The following is a 21,491-nucleotide window of genomic DNA, read 5'->3' as shown; positions in this document are numbered from 1 at the left end:
AGGCTGCCTGCACCACAGGTAACCTAGGCGTCACTTATACTGGGGACATGCCCACCACTTTTGGAGATGGCCAACTTTGTCCCCACCAGCATTAGGATCATTTGTTAAATATGTTCTGAAAATAGCGTGCACAAAGAATTGTACACTTTGAGAGGTTTATCTGCACAAGAGAACATGCACTATCTGGAGGAGTGTTCTCACTTTCTGGGGGTTTTTCTGGTGGTCAAGTGGTGCAGTTTGGACCTGAGACACGTTTAATATTAGTGATAATTGAATAGAGAATAGTGAAGCAATGGTAGCTCCCGCTTAGCAGCAGCATAGTTACTGCACTAGTTGTTTAAAACACTACTATAAGCATATGTATGTACAGTATATGCACTACAGTACATATGTTTGTATTGTTTGAAGGGACGCTAAATGCAGTTGTGTTTTTTTAAACCTGAAAAGAGTCCCCACCACTTTTCTAACAACATGGGTACAACACTCTACAGATAAACATATCCAACAGTAGATATGAGTCATTCATCTGTGTGATTTTTGATGTGGTCAAATGTAAAGCAAAGATATAATATGTGAGTAGAACAGAGCCAACAGGGTGAGAGACGTGCAGGGAAGGAGTGTCCATGATCCTGACTGTTACTGTAGCGTGATGAAAGGTTATGCTCTTGCTTTAGCACACTGACTCTAATATCATACATTCATCAAATGTTTGGGTGTTTGGAGCCCCTTTAGCTTGCTGTTTGTATTTTCTATAGAGCTTTTAAACCTATATGTTTTGCTGTTTTGATTTATAATAACTGTTTAACCGAAATCTTGAGCTTTTTTAGCTGATTTTTTTATTTTCTATAACCTTGCAGCCATTGTTGTTTTAATTTAACAGAACATTTGATGTGCTTCAGTTTCAATGTTTTCTGCTAATCTGTATCTAATCAGGCTGCTACATTTGACAAAGAAACTCTAATGTTATGTCACATCACAGAACTCGACTCCTTCTATATGTCCCTGGCAGTTGGTGGAGACCAAAATGAACCATATTGTGGAGCATCTTTAGGGCCTTATATCTGTCGGCTTTGTATGAAACGTGCCTGACGCAGCCTCATCTCAGACAGTTGTTGATGATGTCTGCTGTTCTCTCTGCTGTCCTCAGATCAGTCCTGTGAGGGTCGCTGTGGGGAGACGTTCAGCCGCGGCCGGGTGTGTGAGTGTGATGCACAGTGCAGCCAGTATAGCACCTGTTGTCATGACTACCAGCTACACTGCGGTAATAACCAACAGCTACAGCTAAACCAGTACACACTGTGCCTTCTGCCACTTACTGTAGCAACACTTACACAATGTAAAGGTCCCCTATTATAGTATTTTCCAATAATATATCTCAGGTCTCAGATATATACAGAATCTGTCTCTGATTGGCTGAAACACCAAACAGATCACTGCAACATCCCATAATCCCCTCTTTTCAGCCCTGTTCCAAAAGTGCTGATTCTCTGTCTGTTACTTTAAATGCTAATGTGCTGCTGCTGGCCACGCCCCTCTGAGAGGTGATTGGTTTAAAAAACATAATGGTGCTCTAGGAGGAGATTCAGGTGATAAGGTGTGGGGGGGGGGTTACCTTGGTTGGTTATTGGCTAATCCTTGCAAACCCAAAAAAACATTGTGACATCACAAAGTGACCAACATCTGATCAGCTCATTTTCAGACAGGTTTTTATAAAGATGGATCAGGATAAAAAGAGAGGGGGTCTTTGTTCCTGAAACGTGTGCATGTAGAAGAGACATGAGAAAGTATATTTTGGATAGTGACTTTCAACTCATATTGAAGCTTTATGAAGATTGGATGGTAAATGGACAAGCATCCTGATCTGGGTGCTTTTGTCCGTCTGTCCTATCTCAGATGCCGGTGTCTCAGGCTCTCTCTCCAGGACGGCACAGCCTCTGAGAGCTGCTGCGACAGGTCAGCATCAACAACACCTCACTGCCAGCAGAACAGCTTTCACAGTGTCACTAACCAGATCCAATACTGTGTACTGAATTAGGTAACCAAACAAATCCCCATCTGGGCCATGTTAGCTCATGTTTACTATCAATCCACACAAAGCCGTGAGATGAACAAAAGAAACCTGAATTGACAGAATTCATCTATAGAATTTTTGGAATATGTATTTATGAATGGCTCAGCAGAGGCACAAGGAAACAGCAGGGACTCATACATGCAGGTACTGAGATGCAAGACAAAAAGTCACATATTTTAATATATTGAAGTTTAGACGTGAAATATGTTGCAGACTTGACTCTTCCTTTTTCTCACCATAAAACTGATGTTTCCCTTCTTCATTGGTTTTCTCCTCTTCAGGAAATCGGAGACCAGGCAGGGGGTGGGGAGACTCCAACAGTGAGAGTGAGGAATGGTACTCAGGTGAGGTTGTTCTAATTCTTATTCATTCAAAAAGAAGGAACAAAAACCTTAACTGTGTACAGAAAACAGAAAATACACAAAGCTTTTGCGAATGACTCTGGATGCAGAAACTGCCCATGAAGAAGACTGGAGGGGTTGTTTTTTCAAATGTTGAATCGACTTTCTCAGATAATTTGCATCACCAAAATAACATACTAGCTAAGTTGGGTAGTGCATTGCCAAATACAAAGCCCTACTCTTAGTAAACAAATCCATTTTGATTTCAAGACTTCAGGGGAATGGTCTTTAGGAAAATATACATATTATTTATTTGCAGGGAGTTGGATGAGAAGCTCAGTACCATGAAGAAAATATAAATCTAGGCCACTTAGCTTAGCATAAAGACTGGAAATGGGGTCAACAGATCAACAGATCACCTAAACGTAAATTCAGACACAACACACACAAGTTCTTTTATAACCAAACCTGTGGATGTGTAAGTCAGTTCTGAACCATGGATTCAATGATTGATGTTGTTATCTTATGACAATTTGTATTCTTATGTTTTGATGTAGCGAGGGGCCCCTGCTCCCGGTACCCCAGGGGTCAGTGTCCGGGGTCCATCAGACAGCTGACTGCCAGCTCCTCTGGGCGAGCTCCTGCTGCACCGACCAATCAACCACAACAGGGTTTGGAATATTTATTGCCTTCTTTAATTTCAAAAATAATATCTTAATGAAGCACTTTTTTTAGGTGTATATCAGTATGTAGTGTCTCTACTTTAAAGAGTCCTCTCCTGCTGATGTGCAGGTGTATATCAGTATGTAGTGTCTCTACTTTAAAGAGTCCTCTCCTGCTGATGTTCAGGTGTATATCAGTATGTAGTGTCTCTACTTTAAAGAGTCCTCTCCTGCTGATGTTCAGGTGTATATCAGTATGTAGTGTCTCTACTTTAAAGAGTCCTCTCCTGCTGATGTTCAGGTGTATATCAGTATGTAGTGTCTCTACTTTAAAGAGTCCTCTCCTGCTGATGTTCAGGTGTATATCAGTATGTAGTGTCTCTACTTTAAAGAGTCCTCTCCTGCTGATGTTCAGGTGTATATCAGTATGTAGTGTCTCTACTTTAAAGAGTCCTCTCCTGCTGATGTTCAGGTGTATATCAGTATGTAGTGTGTCTACTTTAAAGAGTCCTCTCCTGCTGATGTTCAGGTGTATTTCAGTATGTAGTGTCTCTACTTTAAAGAGTCCTCTCCTGCTGATGTTCAGGTGTATATCAGTATGTAGTGTCTCTACATGTCTCCATGCTTTAATGTTCAAAAAGCTCTTTATTCTTCTCATACTGCCTGTGCTGCAGCACCTCTTTTCACCCTCTGTCTGAAACCAGAGACCAGTCTGCTATGATTGGTTAGCTGGCCGCCTCGGTTGTGATTGGTCAACCGCATCTCCATCACTGAGGCCATGTGATGTGCATCTCGATACATTGCCTACGATACATTAACGATACATTTGAAGCACCAGGCGATGCGTTACGATACGATTCACCCCTGCTGCGATACAGTTCGATACGATTGGATTCAACATTATGCGATTCGGGGCGATACGATTAACAAATCAGCAAATCATAAATTAACAAGAAAGTGCTTCACATATTTGGTTCTCTCTACTAGTACTGTGCATCCCATCATGCTGTTTCTTTTTGACCTTAAATAAAAAAACACTTGGACTTTTCACAAGCTGGCCTTTTCACAAGGGTAGTAGTGTTCTCTGTCTCCAGAGTACAGTTCAATGTTATAACACCTCACAGTTAAACAATGTAAGGATGCATTGCCGGATTAACAATGTGCAAATAACAGCTACCATAGTGCCATGCCCATACAGCTGCTGACTGATGTGCTCAACACTCATCCATAGGCTAACTCACCAGTGAGCAGAAAGCACTGGTTTCTATAGGAACAATAAAGAATACAAAGAACCTTTCACAAACAGCTCTTTCATAACTGCTTACAGTGAGGAAGACATTTCAACTGTTATTGGCCGTCACTGGCTGCTGTAAACTAAACACCTCTCTCTCTGACAGAACAGCTCTCTGAGTGATTTCACTCATAGTCTAACTTTCAGGTTTCTCTTTTCAGACGCAGACCCCATGTCGCCTCTTTATGTGCGTCGCTAACTTCCTCGTACTACTTGTGTACTTTAAAGCGGCTCGGCATCGTTTACAATTTGCGAGCGATTTTTTCAAGTTGTCCGTCTTTCTTGTGTGTGTGTGTGTGTGTGTGTGTGTGTGTGTGTGTGTGTGTGTGTGTGTGTGTGTGTGTGTGTGTGTGTGGTGTGCGTGTGTGCGTGTGTGTGTGCGTGTGTGCGTGTGTGTGTATGTGTGTGTGTGTGTATGTGTGTGGTGTGCGTGTGTGTGTGTGTGTGTGTGTGTGTGTGTGTGTGTGTGTGTGTGTGTGTGTGTGTGTGTGTGTGTGTGTGTGCAGGACTCCTTGCTGATGGGACCCTCTGCAGTGATTCTCCCATCGATGGACTGACAGCTCTCAGCAATGGGACCGTTCTGATATTCAAAGGTCAGAATCAGAGTGTGTGTGGTCCAGCGGTCTTTGAGGATACGCGTTAGAATCTGTTGAAATGTTTCGACATCAATTCAAATGTTTGACGTGACTCAAGCTTAAAATGATTTTCTGCAAACACTGGAAAGAAATATATGAAATCAGTGTTTGCAGAGCTTTGTTTGTGTGAGATCTCAGGAGAATATAACGAAGTACATTAACTGAAGTACTGAAGTACAATGATGAGCCAATTGTTCTTGAGTATTCTTTTCATGCCACTTAATACTTTTTACTTTACCACAAATATTTGATATTTGTTTATAATAATAATTTAATTTGCAATTAAGATTTCAGCATATAGACACACAAGTTTATAAAATATGATGAAGAATAAAAACTAGATCAATTAATCTGGACAATTGAGGATTCATTATTTTAGTTTTTTTTGGGTAAGTTTTTGTTTGATACTTTCCCAACATTCTTCTTATTTCTTAAGTGACATGCAATGCAGGGTTTGACGGGTTAAAAGCAGAGAACAAATGTGTGTGCTGTTTGGTGTGTGTGTCTCAGGTGAGCTGCTGTGGTCAGTGGACCCCGTCAGCCGCTCAGTGGGGGGTCCTCAGAGGATCACACACACTCTGGGTGTGTCCTCTCCCATCGACACAGTGTTCACACGCTGCAACTGCCACGCACACACCTACATCATCAAGGTACAGTATGACCTGTGACCTCTGATACTGCCACTAACATCGACATTAATAAAAACTTTACATAAAGTAAAGGATTTATGTTGCTAAAAACTTACAGTTATTAAATCATATCAGAGTTTCTAAACTATATTCTGGATTTTTTGCACACTTTGTCTCAAACTTTTACAAACTATTTATTTGTCTACATGTTCACAGAGCTGAACACAATGCAAGTAGGCGGGAACACATTTACAGTAGCATCTTATTCAAATTCTACTACTTTAAAAAATGGTTATGTTTTCCAAGTCTAAAGGGGAGCCATATCATTGTTGATATATATATATATTTTTATATACTAACTTTATATGCTAGGGCCAACTAACCATTGGCATCGTGTGTGTGATTTTCTGGAAAGTTAAACGCACTATGGTCACTAACCAAAGCATCGTGAACATGACTGATGATTCTAAAACACAGACACCGCACCTGGTCGTCTGTGATTGGGCTAAATTCAGACCTTCTCAAATGGACAATGAAAAATGTTGACCTCTGCACCTTAAACAACTCTGTTCTTTTGTGTTGATGGTATTTATGTAGGTTTTATGCATGTGATTTGTGTATAATGTAAGTGGTGTTGTGTATGTGACTTCCCCCTGCAGGGGGATCAGTTCTGGCGTCTGGATGGGAACATGGTGATGGAGCCAGGTTACCCCCGACCTCTGACCTCTGAGTTCCCCGGGCTGACAGGAAGTATCCGCGCTGCGCTGGCAGTCCCCGCCACCAGGAGCTCACCGGAGAGTGTGTACTTCTTTAAGAGCGGTGAGGAGTGTATACTCACACACACACACACACACACACACACACGCACACACGCACACACGCACACACACACACACACACACACACACACACACACACACACACACACACACACACACACACACACACACACACACACACACACACACACACACACACACACACACACACACACACACACACACACACACACACGTGTCTGTAAGCACTATCTTTTAGTTACACTGAAAAATGAAATGACTTTTTTATGTGAAATCTGTTGACATAATACATTTAATTAAAGTCAACGCATCAGTTTTTCAGCTACGGTTGACGTTGTACTTTTACTCCAATACATTTCTAAGGCAAATATTGTACTTTTTCTCCACAAAATGCATTTGATAACTGTATTCAAACAGTTAATTTGCCGTTTTAGATTACTCATACAACATTTAAATGTATCAAAACATGATGTTACATTGAAGTTAATTATATATATATTAGCCTGAAATTCTGTGGAATACATACTTTTAGTTTAAGTATAGTTTGATGCTAGTAGTCTTATAATGTAATTTGCATCTCTGTACCCTGTATGCAAGGGCTGGTTTGCCTTCACTTACTGTACGGAGGCTCAGTCATTGGTACACGTTCATCTACAAAGTCATGTTGGATAAACTACCATCTTATATCTGCTCCCTGATCTCTCTGCGAATTGAAAGTACTTATTGCCTGAGATCGCATGCTGTGGTTTTATTAAATGTGCCAAGTGCTAGGACTGTTTTAGGGAAGAAAGCTTTTAGATGCGCAGCTCCACTAACTTGGAACAGTCTGCAAAAAGAATGGAAACGTACCAATCTGGTACCACTACATGTTTTTAAAGCACGGATAGATGCTATGCAGTCGGAAACTGTTGGAACCTGTAAATGTCACTATGTAAACTGTAGTCGCTGTAAATATGCTGTATGATGTCCTTTTTGTTTTTCTGTTATGTTTATATGTATTCATGTGGAACCTACTTGCAGCAGGTCACCCTTGAAAAAGAGATCAATGATCTCAATGGGACCTGCATAAATAAAGGTTTGAAATGAAAGTGTAACAGGTGATCTGTGTGCTGTGGCTTCCTGCACAGAGCAAGGATCTGTCCTCTCCTCCTGTAGAGATAAACTCACGTCATAAAAACAGTTTGTGTCCTGAATGAGTCCCTCTCCCTGTCTGCCTGCAGGAGACATCATGCAGAGGTTCAGTTTCCCAGCAGGCAGTGCGCCCTCCTGCAGCAACACCCCCAGCACCGCCCCGAAGACACGCTTCACTCTCCAGGCCGGTCAGTATCCAACATAAGTGTTCCTTCAAAAGGTTATAAAAAAGAATCAATCCAGGATGAATTCAGCTTAAATGTAAATCTACTGATGCCAACCGATGTAACTAAGTACATTTACTCAAGTATATGTTAAAACCACTACAGTTCGAATAATAATAATAATCAGTAAAATAATAATAAACCTTATTTATATAGCACTTTTCAAAGAGTTACAAAGCATTTACATAAAAAGCAGAACAGCTTCACACACAGAAAGGGATTCAGCTTCAGTTACTTTGCATACAAACAAATTGCCAGCTATAAACATTTAAGTCGTTTTCTAATTAACAATACAAAATGTATTTTACAAAATGAGACTGAATCTTTTTTATTTATTTTTTTGAGATTTTCTGCATTAAATGGTTTTATGTTTGATGCCTATACAACTAGGAGTTTTACTTTTACTAAAGCAACATTTCCAATGCCGAAGCTCTTACTTTTATTACAATATTATAACACTTTGATAGTAATTATTTTAGCTAAGTAATCTGAATACTCCTTCTACCACTGCCACAAACCAACTTCCTATAGAGTCTCATAACTCAGTGATTAGCAGTCTGCAATAAGTATTCCAATCCTTTCATAAAAACTTAGATTTGATCGGGCTGGTCCCTCAAAGACAGTCAGAGTGGGCATGCATTAAATGATGATCTTCTTATTTCTCTCATCAGGTCTTCTGGGGGCAGAGGTCAACATCAGAGTGTCTCTGAAGGGGTTCCCCTCCCCCGTCACCTCCGCCCTGTCCCAGCCCCGCCCTCAGAGGGGGGGGCTGTTCGAGCACTACGTCTTCTCTGGACGTAAGAATCCGCCTGTTACACAATCACTATTGTCACTAAAGCAGAGAGAAATAGTTGACCATCCCCAGGGCATCTTGGGTTTTGTGACAGCTCCATTTTAGAATAATATAAAAGATGAAGGGAAACTACCACACTGTTGACTATGTGGTGTTTTAAACACCAGTAGTGATAGAAATGTCTCTGAGGCTGATCGTGTATGTGCTGAGGTCAGTACTGCACTAAAGTACACTTTGAAGATACTTGTATTTTACTTTTTTCTTCTCATGCCACGTTCTACTTCTTCACCTCAGAGGCAGATATTGTACTTTTTACTCCAATACATGTATCTGACAGCTTTAGAGGCTTCACCGTTTTTTTCCCATCAGCCACCAGACAGAAAAAGGATCATCAGATATTCTGATGGTTGGAGTCAGTCTTCCTGTAGCAGACACGTTTCAAGGTTCCAGCTTCTCTCTGTGCAGCTTGGCTTATCTTAATGTACAAGTTATTAGGTTGAGGTTTGGACTGAACAAACTCTGATGGGCTCAGGTGATTGGCCAGAATCTCTCACTATTTTCTGAATTTTCAAAAACCAAGGGATCTTTGGATTAGTCTTGGAGAAAACAGTTCAATATGAGCTCTACCCCAAATAACTAACTATAGAGTTAAACCCTTCTTTTCACGAGTAATAATAATACATACAATGATATACCAGGAGACATGTTCCTGCTTGGAGTCAGTTCTTCTTCCTGATATATTTGACATAATGTTCACAAACTCTTAACTCTTTCCATCTGTGACAGCTCTGACTCGTCCAGTGTGTGAGGTGATGTTAATAATAATCCTCTCTCTCTGCAGCTCTGTTCTTCAGCGTCCACATCTCAGGTGACCTGCTGGTGCTGACCGCACCTCCGGCCCCCGCAGCCCCGGCCCCCCCGCCAATCCTCAGCCCTGTTGTGTACAGCGACTTCGCCAACATGGCCGCTCAGAATGCTAACACCCCCCCCCCCAGCTAACTCCATCAGAGTGTGGCTGCGCTGTCCCTAACGTCCTCACGTCCTGCTCTGGTATTATAACCACAATATTTTCAAAGCACTAAATGTATCATGTACTATTATTGCAGTACATTCATATCATGATTTCAATTCCCAGAAGTGGTAACTATAATGTTCTAATGTAACTAATATTCCTTACAAATTTGAATAGCTGCGTCATTCTTTAAAACGTTCCACTGATTACAAACAACACATCACTGCTTATCATTATTCAGCTTTATTATTAAATGTTTATTAACAGTCTACAGAGCAACATTAAGATACTAACAAAATAATCAAGAATAAACACAATGGACTGGATCATCATCATCATCATCAGGCCAAGCCCCCTCTGCCCATGGCCCCTCCCCTTCCTCCTCGAAAGAAAGTGCCTGAAAACAAATGTGAGGAGAAAGCATGAGAGATTCCATGTGATCATATCTGTTTGTGATCTATCCCCATGTTTATGCTGCTCTCTGCTTATTGCACTTCAATAAACAGCTTCATCATTCCCCAGAGTGACTGGAGCTTATTGTCAACATGTTCCACATCAGGTCTTAACAGAGTGCTCAAGGGATGACGTCTTTTTAAGTTAGCATGGCAAGGGCTCCCTCGACAAGAAGCCGAGGGATTCTTCTAAAGAATTTAGAATATTGCAGAAATTAAGATTTTTGGCAAAAAAACGTTTTATATTTTCACATTTTGTTCAGCAATATAATGTCCACACATTAATAACACTTCATGATTCTGAAAGTATAAAGTCAATCAACAGAAATAAAAAGATAATCATGACGTTATAACAAACCACATGACCTTACGTCTCCACCGCTAAGATAAAAGTGGCTAGTGTTCAGCGTGATGACGTTGAGTAGTCTAATTTAGACACTTAGCAACCGTCTTTTATAGGACACAAAGAAGCTTCTGATATTCACCAGCGTGTATTTACTGACATATTCTATGGCGTAAAACAAAACATGAACATCTCTTCAGCTTCTGTTAACAGACATTATTCAAAGGCTTCTAACCAAAAACACATTCAAAAAACTGTTGACTTGAAGACGAGAGCGGGAGGTGCTGAAATGCTGACTCATTCCTGCACCACTACATCATCTCTGACACTGAAAGGACAGTTGTATGTGGTCACCTCTGCGGCTGAGCAGCGTGCGCGCCTCCATCCTCCCCCCCCTGGTTCCTCTGCTCATCACACCACTTGCTGTGCGCCGCTGAGCTGCACTGCTGGTGTCTGAGGACGGAGAGGAGCAGACTGTCAGGGACAACACATCAGGACAAACATTAAACACAACCAAAGATTAACATCTGTCATACCAACTAGGACAAACAGATTCAGCTGAAACAAATATCACCGTCAGTCATTCTGAGTGTGGATCGGTTGAGATGATCAGAAGCTGCCCATTTTTCAATGTTTAGACGTTCGATTTAAAAACCTAAACAGATTGATCTGGTTGTCCAGCTGTCCAGATAAGCATCCCTTGTGTACAAATTGATGTTGAAATATATGTTAAAATATAATTTTGAATGAAGTATTGCTGATCTGCAGTCTACAAATTCTTTACTACAGACTTAATCAGTCCCTGAGCAAGGCATCGCTCCCTACACTGCTCCCTGGGTGCCGTTCACAATGGCAGCCCACTGCTCCTAACACTAGGATGGGTCAAATGCAGAGAAACCTTGTACTACGTAATGACAATAAAAGTGAAAAAAACAAAACTAGTTTCTTTGATACAGTTTCTCATATTTATTTATTGTTCAATGAAAAATCATCAATCCCTCCAATATTGTGAATAACACCTAGAATGATAGGGCTGTTGCCAATAGCTTTTATAAATTGTCTTCTAAAAACCTAGTTATCAGACACGTTATTTTTTTCAGACTTCAAATCCATGACAACTGAAACAATTTAGAGTGGGTGTTAATGGTCCTTTTTAAACGGACAAGTCAAATCAAGCAATCTGATTGGTTCTTAGCCGTGATATAATGAGCGTATATCACAGGTAGAATTGCAGTTTTCACAAACCCTCCGCGTCTGAGAAAAGCTACAACCGTTACAACTGTAACATTACCCAACCAACCAACCAACCAACCAACCAACCAACTAACCAACTAACTCACTAACCAACTAACCAACCAACCAACCAACCAACCAACCAACTAACTAACCAACCAACTAACTAACCAACCAACCAACTAACTAACCAACCAACTAACTAACCAACCAACTAACCAACTAACTAACCAACCAACCAACCAACTAACTAACCAACCAACTAACCAACTAACTAACCAACTAACTCACTAACCAACTAACTAACCAACCAACCAACTAACTAACCAACCAACTAACCAACTAACTAACCAACTAACTCACTAACCAACTAACTAACCAACTAACCAACTAACTAACAAAGCTTAAGATGGAAACATGTAAGGGATAATGTGCAGCAAGGACTTATTGACCGTTGTTAAGGACGCTCACATCTGCAGAAAGAAGTCCGGTCGATTTAACTGTATACCGTTGGGCTGAAAAGCAAACTGGGACAAGAAAACAGCGGAGAAGTAATGGGGCAGAAACCCTCCTTTTTACGCAGCGGTCCAGACATAGACATCAGACGACGACACATATTCAGTTGCCAGTTACTTTGTCATTAGGGCAGGGGTCTCTAGATACTTTCCAAGGTTTGCTATAATGAATGGTGCTACTTTTAAAGCAAGCAATGATGTTTTCAAATCTGTAATCAAAAAGCTCCTCAAAAACGCTATGGAAGCAGTTCCTGCCGTTGCTACGTTAGTTCAAACAGTAACAACGGACTACTTTTGATTGTTTTACCCATAATGACCGCCTCGCTGCACATTATCCCTTACTTAACTTGGACCTCCGGGGGGGTCTTACTATGGAGGAGTGGATTGAGCTATGCCTATCTCCAGAAAAAAAAGCACCTAAACGACGACATGCAGAGCTACGTGAAGAGCAGGCAGACCAACTGGAGAAGTGCCACCATTCAAAAGCTTTGATGACAAAAGTGCAATATTTGAAACAAAGCAGAGACATGATGACCGTTAGTGGCCACAGGTGTGAAAGCTCTCTCCAGAGCTACTGGAAGCAGAATCTCGGGACCGGAGAAAGTGGAGCAATATTCTGACCACGCCAAGCAACAGCCAGAACAACCTCAACCTATACAAGTAACCTCGTAAGCCATGCTACTGATGCTGGACAGGTTTTCAGTGGCTGCACAATAAACGGCAACATACACATTAAATAAATAGCCAAATAATGGATCAACGCTCTCTGTGTAATATGTTCGCTAGCTGTTAGTGTTGTTGCATAGCAACCACCTCGCACTATGTTTCGTGCAGAAGGCAACGGAGGGACTATTTTATTTTGAACAACATTATTTACTAATAAAAACTATTTAAATTAGAGTGTGTATTTTTCTTTCATATTGCCACACTTGGTAACCGTTTTATAAAAGCAATAGCTCACTTCAGGCCGTGACATATGCTCATTATATAATAATAATAATGGGTTCCATTTATAAAGCACTTCATATTTGACTTCAAATCCCAAAGTGCTACAAGCAGTGAGCATGAACAGTATAAGAACATTATACTACACGGTAGAATTAATAAAAAGCAATAACAAACAAACAATAAAATAAAAGGGTGGTAATAAATAAAAGGTCTAGGCAAAGGATGGGTTTTGAGGCCTTTTTTAAAAGCCTCCACGGTCTGTGGTGCTCTCATTTGGTCGGGGAGAGCATTCCACAGACTGGGAGCGGCCGAACAGAAGGCCCGGTCTCCCATAGTACGGAGCTTAGTCCTGGGGGGTTTGAGGAGGTAGGAGTTGCTGGAGCGGGTAGTCCACAAGGAGGTATGGGGGGTGAGGAGTTCCTTGAGGTAGGGAGGGGCAGTTCCATGGGCACACTGGTGGGTGAGGACGGAGACCTTGAATTCGACCCTCAGTTCCACGGGGAGCCAGTGTAGTGCTTTAAGGATGGGGGTGATGTGATCATATTTGCTCACCCTCATCAGGATCATCATATCACAGTTAAGGGGCGTGGTTCGGCCCGACGAGAAGCGAACCACGCCCCTTAACTGTGATATGATGACCATATACCACGGCCTGTCGTGAGCTATGACCAAAACATACACTGATCGTTAATGTGGAAGCTGTTAGCATGTGTAAATGCAGCCTTTTGACAGTAGTCGCAGCAGTTCTGTTAACATCCCAGAAAACCTTAGTTGGGTTCACAATGAAGAGTTAATGCTGGTCAGAAGACAGAGTACAGTACCAGGCTCCTGGCTGGTAGAGGGCAGTGAAGCATCATCACTCTGCTGACCTGCTGACTCCAGGTCTGTCTGGCTGTCCAGAGAAGATTCAATACCAGCACTGCAAAACACAAACACTGAACTCAGACACTCCATCCAAATCTGTTCTCAGTCAAATGGAACACATTGTTTACACAGATACTTCAGACGATTAGGAAAGGGATTCAATAAGCTGCTCACCCCTCTCCCTCCTGCTCCATGAACACTTCGTCCCCATCATCTGCAGCAGACGCCATCCCAGTGGATGTGGTTACCATGGGAACCGACTGGGATGCCATGTTGTCACCACTGTCTGAGGGCAGAGACTCCGTGAAGACGGTCACTGACAGACAGAGTCATGATTCACACGTCACAATGTGCAGTGCGTCACCATTTTTCAAGTAAAATCTATCAAACGAGATGTTGATCTAATCGAAATCAAGATTTCCAAATTCTTTCAGTATTTTTTTTATCTCCACCTTGTAGGGCTGCACCCGAATATTCGTTCGTTGGAGTACTATTCAGGTTTCAATTTCGTTATTCGTTTTTTTTCTGATTGAATTTATTGAAAACTCAAATATCAACGTAAGAGCTTGTGCCTCTTCGGGGGGTGCTAACACTTAACCATAAACGTTATTGTTTACTTTCTCCGTCTTTATATGTAGATATTACTTTTCTCCGTTGATCTCCGTCACGTTGTTTCCATAGCAACAACAACTTCCTGTCAACAGCGCTACCTCTCCTTCAAAATAAAAGCATGTCCACAAATAGGAAGCCAAGCCAAATTACACTTAAGACATATACAACTGCAACGAAAGTAACAAACACCATGCGATATCCTTTTCAATTTCAAAGAACACAAATTGGGTTACATTAACAAATAACTATAAAACAACAATACTGTAGAATAACAAAATGAATGCCGTGGATAAACAGAAATGCACGTGTTGAAGCGGTTGGCTTTGCAGAATCATGAATCATCTAGTACAGAGCCTGTGTCTCACCTGGTGCAGCCACCTGCAGGGGGGTGGTGGGAACGCTCCTCCCTCCTCCATCTTCATCGTGAGCAGCCAGGAACAGAGGGGACTCGTACATCCCCAGACCTGAACACAGGGTTAGGAAGTCCATCAACATGTCACTGCTGGAGGTAAGTTTAGGTGTGTGTGGTGGTATGTGTTACCTCCTTGCGAGGCCAGCTGTCCCAGGTCAGAGTGAGAGGCTGAGGTCTGAGGCAGCAGGTCTTCTGGGGGTCCGAACCTGAACCTGGTGGACAGACCCGTCACCTGAGGAGAGCTGAGAGACAGGGAGTCGCCATGAAGCTCTCTACTCATACAAGTTAGGCTTTTAAAGTGAGAGGTTGTTTGGATGGAGTTCTAGTTGCTTTTACTTTAACTTCTTATCTTTACATACATTTTGTTCTCTTATTTGATCTTTTATTGCACATTCTTTTTTGAACAGGTATATTTATTACTTCATCCTATGATTATATACATACATTTTTTTCATTGTTAGTTTTTTTTTTTTTTTTTAAGTATTATGCTTTCTAATGAGGTAACAAAAGAAACGCCTGTTATGGTCATTTTAAACTTTACAACAATGTTAAAAAGCAAACGTATATACAACCATAGGGGCAGAAATGTGATTTAAGAAATAAATCACAAGGACCACACACTCTAGTTTGACTCATTTGAGATTTCTCCCTAATGTTTGTCTATTTTCTATCACAAGGGAGATTAGATTGTAAAGAAAAGGTAAATAGAGTTTAGAGTGCAGCACCTGACTGACCTGATATCCTCTCTCACTACAATCACACAGAATGAAGCCCAGCAGGTTATTCACTGACACTCTAGATATTTAATAACATCCAACATGTTGTGTTCCTCTGTGTCAGATCTTACTGTATGGCCTCAGCAAAGCCATCGGTGCGGTGTGGGACCACCAGGGTGGGAGTACTGGGAACCATCCTGTCGTCATCATCAAAGAAATGTTGCTGCAACACACACACACTGACTGAGACACAGTAACACCTCACATGCTTCACACACAGTCTTTAGACTAGTTACACAGGTAGGATTGTGTCTGACAACATTACAGTATTCTAACCCCTGGACACACACTCCGTCTCTCACCATGCTGCCTATTCCCGGGGTGAGCTGAGGTCCGCGTCCCACTGAGGGTCTGCGCAGCTGAGAGGACTGTCTCTGATTAAACAAACAGAACACAGGACATCACTGTATTCTATTCATTCAAGATTATTATTACAGGACATTTTCACAGCAGCTACAACACTCATTTTACATTTAAAAAAACATTTCACAGCGTAAGTGCATCTAATCAAATCATTTTCTCTTTGTTTTTATGACCAAACAACAGATTTAGCCAACATCTATTTGTTGTAATGGCAAATGGACTGTATAGCGATTTTCCAGTTTTTAAGATGCCTTAAAGCGCTTTTGCATAGGTACACATCATTCACACACAGCACGTTGGCCATGGGGAGCCATTTTGGGTTACGCTTCTTGCCCAAGGACACATCAGCATGTTGACTGCGGGGGCTGGGAACGGAACCACCAACCCTCCAATATGAAGGTTGGTAGTTATATGACCGTTCTACTCAGTTTACATAAGAGGCTGATATGCACCACTAAAGCATTCATATTTTCTTCCAGATGAGTTTTAATGTTTGTACCCTAAACATTAAAAGGTACATATTGTGTTAGCAGTACACATGTTTTTATTATAACCCTCATCTGTTCCACAGAACTCCACAAAAACATTTTGCCTGGAAAAAAACTCTTAAGTAAGTTTGTACAGGAGACAAACCCATCTAGATTAGTTCCAGAAAATGTATCAGCTGTTTTTTCTTTCTAACTGCCTCTCAGGGCTTCCATATGTTACTGATTAGTAATCTATTACATTCAATCTTTATTAATTACTATTACATTTGGCAAGCCGTAAATGGTTTCTGGGGGATGCAGTCATTTGACAGGCTGTGTGTAAAATGGGTGCAATAAACGTGTAATATAGGTGAAATGACTGTGTATCATGGGTATAATATACAAGTGTAATAACAGTGTAACATGGGTGTAAGAGGGTTGTATTCATTTGTAATGTAGGTGTAATTACAGTGTACTATGGGTTTATTAAGGGTGAAATAACAGTGTATCATGGGAGAACATGGATATAATGTGTAAAAGTTGTGTAACATGGGTGTAATAGGAGTGTATTAATGTGTTAAGTGTAATAACAGTGTAATGTAGAACATAGACAATCATGAGACTTTCCATTCAAGGGTTGAGGAAAAAAGGGTTGCATCTCGAGTTATAAAGCTATATCTAACTTAAGCATGACTGTGTTTTTTATTTGATGTACCTGTGTGTTTACCTGTGTGTGTGGGGGTCCCAGCTCTTGAACCGGGGGTTGGATATAGAGTCTTGGTGGGAGGGGGTGAGGGGGCCTGCGTGGGTGTGGCAGGCGGGGGGTGAGGGAGGAGGGGGAGGGTGTAGAGGAGGTTGGGGGGAAGTGTACAAGCTCTCGGGGGGGCTCGGACTCCGATGTGGCGCTGCTGCTGCCTTCATCTGGAAGAGAGGGGAACTCACATTAGAGGGCTTCAACAAGAGGGCCAGAGAATGAGTGAGGGGGAGGGGGGGGGCCTCACTGCTGTGGGACGGCTGCTGCGAGTCTGAAGACGCTCCACACACTTCTGACGGCTCTCCTTCCTCCTCCTCTGCCTCCCTGCCTTCCTCTCCTCCTCTCATCCCGCTCTCACCAGCCTCCTCATCTTCATCATCATCCTCTTCCTCCTTATACTGAGGTAGAGAGACCAAATAGGGTTATTTACTTGGGACAACAGCAACAAAGCTGAAAACAGAGTGGTGCAGTGAGCATTTGACCACATCCAGTTATTTGAACCTTGGTCTTGCAACATAATATTGCACTTTTTTATTTATACTCTGTTATTTCTTGCACTTTTTTAATAGTTTAAAAAAAACAAACGAGTTGAATGTTGTATGTGTTATATAGATTTATGTTGCATTGTTGGAGGAGCCTGGGACCTAAAATGTTCATTGCCATATCTACACTGTGGCTCTGTGCATATGACAATAAAACCTTTGAATCTTTGCAGTCTCCACGTTTCTGATTTGGTTTTGGTTGTTATCCTGCAATAAGGTCTGTGGTTAACTCAAGGAGAAGACATTTGAACATTTTCTTCTAAGACATAAAATACATCAATACATAAATATTGTGAATGTCTGAAGCTTCTTTTTCAAGAAAACATGGTTGCTAACAAGTGGCTAAATTACACTAGTAAACGTCATCACACATAACATTAGCCACCTTTAGCTTAGCAGTGGGGAAGTCATGTGACTGTGATGTATATTGTTTTAGCATTACCATAGCTATTAACATCTGGAGGTTGCTTTAACACTTCAAAAATCATAAAGTGGTGTTAATATGTGGAGATTATCCTTCTGAACAAAATGTGTAAGTATCATGAAAGTTTTTTTTGCTAGATTTAACTTTGACTACAATATTCAAAAAATCCAATGGAAAAATCCGATTGCTTTTGGTTGAGGGAGTCATTGTGATGCTGACATCCGGGTTGGCCTATAAAAAACATCACTGCAACACTATTTCAGATAATGAACAGATCAGCACCCCGTCATCTTCTTCTTCCTCCTCATCCTCCTCCTCCTCGTCATCTTCCTCCTCCTCGTCATCCTGCTTCTCCTCCCCCTCTCTACTCTCACGGCTCTCGCTGTCCGTGTCGATCACGATGACGTCCCGGATAATAGTGGAGCCCTGAGGGGACATCATGTCAGAGGGGACGGACTGGGACACTCTCTCCACATCCTCGTCATCTTCAGCTAGAACGGGGAAACAATCGTCCGGAAGCTCCTGCAGCACAAACATAAAGACATTATTCAATATCTTAAAATCATCATAACAGTGTAATCTCCACCTCTTTTCCTAGTAGTGGAGACGATTGGAAGCCATTATCCTACTGTGCATGTTTGTAGTATCCTTATCTACTAGGGCTGCACGATATGAGTAAAACATGTCATAATGTTGTTGAATATCTGTTGGGAATTTCATGCAAAACTAAATAGCAATAAAATGAAGGTCATTGGTGACTGACCTGACTGTCCTCAGGTGAATCCTGACGCTTTTCCTCGTCCTGCAGCTCTTCTACAATCTCCTCATCACCTTCCATCTGAAACATACCAAGTTCCAGCTCTCACTTAACACCAATGAGTTCATTGAAAACTGAAAACAGTGCCGATTGACAAAACTAAACTTGGTAGAGCAGCTACTTAAGTGATATGCTTTAGAATGTTGGTTTCCAACCTCAACATTATCAGTAACAACACGTGTTACACTACTGCCATTCAGACTTATGCTTGAAACAAAGCTATTGTATGTGATCGAGGTATATTTTGCTAATATTTTATTTACCACTCTTTTTCTTACTTTGTCAAATGATTGACATCCACTTACATTCTTTGATCAGTTAAGGCGAGACACGGCAGGCAAAAACATCATTTTTCAAGCACTGGTCAATTTTGAGATTCTGTGCTATTTTGATTCCATAACATGTTTTCTTTCAGGCTTTTGGAAGGAAAACGTATAAAATACACATTTAAGTGTTTATTTTACTATAGTTTGTCTATTTGCGTCTGTAGATTTCTCCTAAATTCACCAAAAGTTAGCATTCTAACGTAACATAAAGTACCGCGACCGCTGTGTGCATTTCCTTTGTATCAGCAACCAATCGTGAAAGCACAAAAGGGTCTTAAACCAAGAAACGAAATCTCATTGGCTGGTGTCAACTTCTGACAACGTGATTCGTTCAGATGCGTCACGTGGTGTGCTAAAACACTTCCTGGTTAGCTTTCCGCTAGAAATTGAAATCTCAAAATGGCAAAAGAACGGCGAAAAAAACGTTCACAGAGAAGACGACAACAATTGTCACTTGCACGAAGCAAGGTTATACAAAAAAAAATGACCCTGAACATGAAATACCTTCACGGAGTGCGTCGATGCGCAAGCTATCATCATCCAGGAGGGTTTAGCTAGCGCCTCACTGCAATCTTTAAAGGTCGTTTTCTCAAAATGAGTTTTTTCTCCTACTCTGAGTTTGAAATTTCAACTTCAGTAGCACGTACATACACCAAACCTTCCAGTTATATTCCTATCAATATTATGGAGGCTTTTACAGAAGGGTTTGTTCATATATAATTCATAGCCTGAATTATACAACATTGTATACCTAAAAACATGGCGAAAATTGATATTTTAGGGCTGTTGACAGTATTTTCTGATTTATGGAGTGATAAAAAGAGATATCCAATATCCCTTCTGTAAAAGCCTTAGATACTAATATGACTACAAAATGAAACAAGAATTTTGAACCTGGCTTTATCCAAAGTTCAGATTTCGATTCCTGAAATGTGTTAAAAAATGTGCATATTTAATGAGATAATGGATAATTTACATATTTAAACATGCTATTTCAGAAATGTGTAATACAAAAAACAATTGCCTTATTGTAAGTAATTAACTGGAGAAATTTCTAGCTGATACCTTTAAGTAAAAAAAATGTCTCGCCTTAATTGGAAAAATCCTGCTGTAACATCCGAGTGTTGATGTTTATTTTATTCACTCTTATTTTTATTCAACTCTCTTTTGGAGACCCTTTTGTGAGATAGTGACAGCTTGACCCGTTGTTGGGCCAAGCTGTTTGTGTACATCATTTTACTCAGTTGCCGTTACAAATAAACCACCGGTAACATATACCAAATCCAATCTGGTCGTGTCGTTTCCCTTTTGTACCCCTAGCCAAGAGGGAACGTAACAATATATATATATACTTTCCCCATATACTTTTACTTTCTGACACTTTGTGAGTCTCCTGAGCAGAGGTCGCGTTAACCGAATATTTTCCATCTATGACGGATTTTTTTTAACAATGACGGAAAAATCTGAAAGCAGTCCGTCATTTTGACAGATTAGAACAAACTGGGAACAGCGCTATAGTTTCCCCGCAGCGAGGCCCCGTTGACAATTCACGACCGTGCTCTCTGCTTGCGAACTCTGGAGCGGTTCATTGCTGGTGTGAACGCAGTCCGCACCAAAACATAGGAAGCTAGTATTTACGTGTCACAAGAACGCGGATGTTTTCAAAAATCTTTAGCGAAAGAGTCTTTCAAGACATCCGCGGTTGTTAAGTTAAAGAGCAAAGCAGAATGAAGTGTTGAACAGTGTCGTGTAAATTAAAATGCTCCGTCAACTACATAAAAGTAAGAACACCTGTCGTCGGTGAAACGCCCCTCCTTACTGCAGAACGTCTTATGTGTTATAATTAGGGCCGGGACTTTAACGCGTTAATTAAGATTAATTAATTACACAAAAATTAACGCATTTTAATCGCACTTATTTTTGCACCACGGAATGTTTCTCACTGGATGAGTTTCAGGCGTACCGATTATACTGGAGCACCAACTAACGTTCATGACTTCAGACCACAACAAACCACAGTGAACAACAGTGGGAAATGTTGTTTTAAAAACCGG

The 21,491-nt window shown here is 41.1% G+C and overlaps 2 protein-coding genes across 3 annotated transcripts in view; one reads left to right on the top strand and one right to left on the bottom strand.

Annotated features, from left to right (window-relative positions):
• Positions 1-9,820, top strand: part of LOC117545562 (proteoglycan 4-like) — an 11,672-nt gene extending 1,852 nt beyond the window's left edge. The window contains exons 3-12 of one of the 2 annotated variants that reach the window (XM_034215405.1): positions 1,145-1,198; positions 1,894-1,953; positions 2,353-2,415; positions 2,970-3,083; positions 4,872-4,958; positions 5,511-5,650; positions 6,289-6,448; positions 7,650-7,748; positions 8,456-8,581; positions 9,419-9,820. In XM_034215405.1, coding sequence (XP_034071296.1) covers positions 1,145-1,198; positions 1,894-1,953; positions 2,353-2,415; positions 2,970-3,083; positions 4,872-4,958; positions 5,511-5,650; positions 6,289-6,448; positions 7,650-7,748; positions 8,456-8,581; positions 9,419-9,576 — 1,061 coding nt within the window. In that variant the 3' untranslated portion in view covers positions 9,577-9,820. Of the gene's footprint in view, positions 1-1,144; positions 1,262-1,893; positions 1,954-2,352; positions 2,416-2,969; positions 3,084-4,871; positions 4,959-5,510; positions 5,651-6,288; positions 6,449-7,649; positions 7,749-8,455; positions 8,582-9,418 lie in introns of both variants that reach the window. The other variant, XM_034215396.1, reaches the window with a different exon arrangement.
• The window catches only part of LOC117545761 (nucleoprotein TPR-like), a gene marked incomplete at its 5' end in the record, with an annotated part of 79,873 nt that continues 68,195 nt past the window's right edge, over positions 9,814-21,491 (bottom strand). The window contains 12 exons of the mRNA XM_034215713.1: positions 9,814-9,986; positions 10,739-10,837; positions 13,902-13,999; positions 14,119-14,260; positions 14,922-15,020; positions 15,098-15,210; positions 15,816-15,907; positions 16,047-16,118; positions 17,302-17,495; positions 17,576-17,726; positions 18,577-18,816; positions 19,058-19,132. Of these exons, the coding sequence (XP_034071604.1) occupies positions 9,931-9,986; positions 10,739-10,837; positions 13,902-13,999; positions 14,119-14,260; positions 14,922-15,020; positions 15,098-15,210; positions 15,816-15,907; positions 16,047-16,118; positions 17,302-17,495; positions 17,576-17,726; positions 18,577-18,816; positions 19,058-19,132 (1,431 nt within the window). The remainder of the gene's footprint in view (positions 9,987-10,738; positions 10,838-13,901; positions 14,000-14,118; positions 14,261-14,921; positions 15,021-15,097; positions 15,211-15,815; positions 15,908-16,046; positions 16,119-17,301; positions 17,496-17,575; positions 17,727-18,576; positions 18,817-19,057; positions 19,133-21,491) is intronic.

The sequence above is a fragment of the Gymnodraco acuticeps genome, unplaced genomic scaffold (genome assembly GCF_902827175.1).
Source record: "Gymnodraco acuticeps unplaced genomic scaffold, fGymAcu1.1, whole genome shotgun sequence".
In the NCBI taxonomy this organism is placed as follows: domain Eukaryota; kingdom Metazoa; phylum Chordata; class Actinopteri; order Perciformes; family Bathydraconidae; genus Gymnodraco; species Gymnodraco acuticeps.
This window is presented reverse-complemented; position numbering and strand designations above follow the sequence as displayed.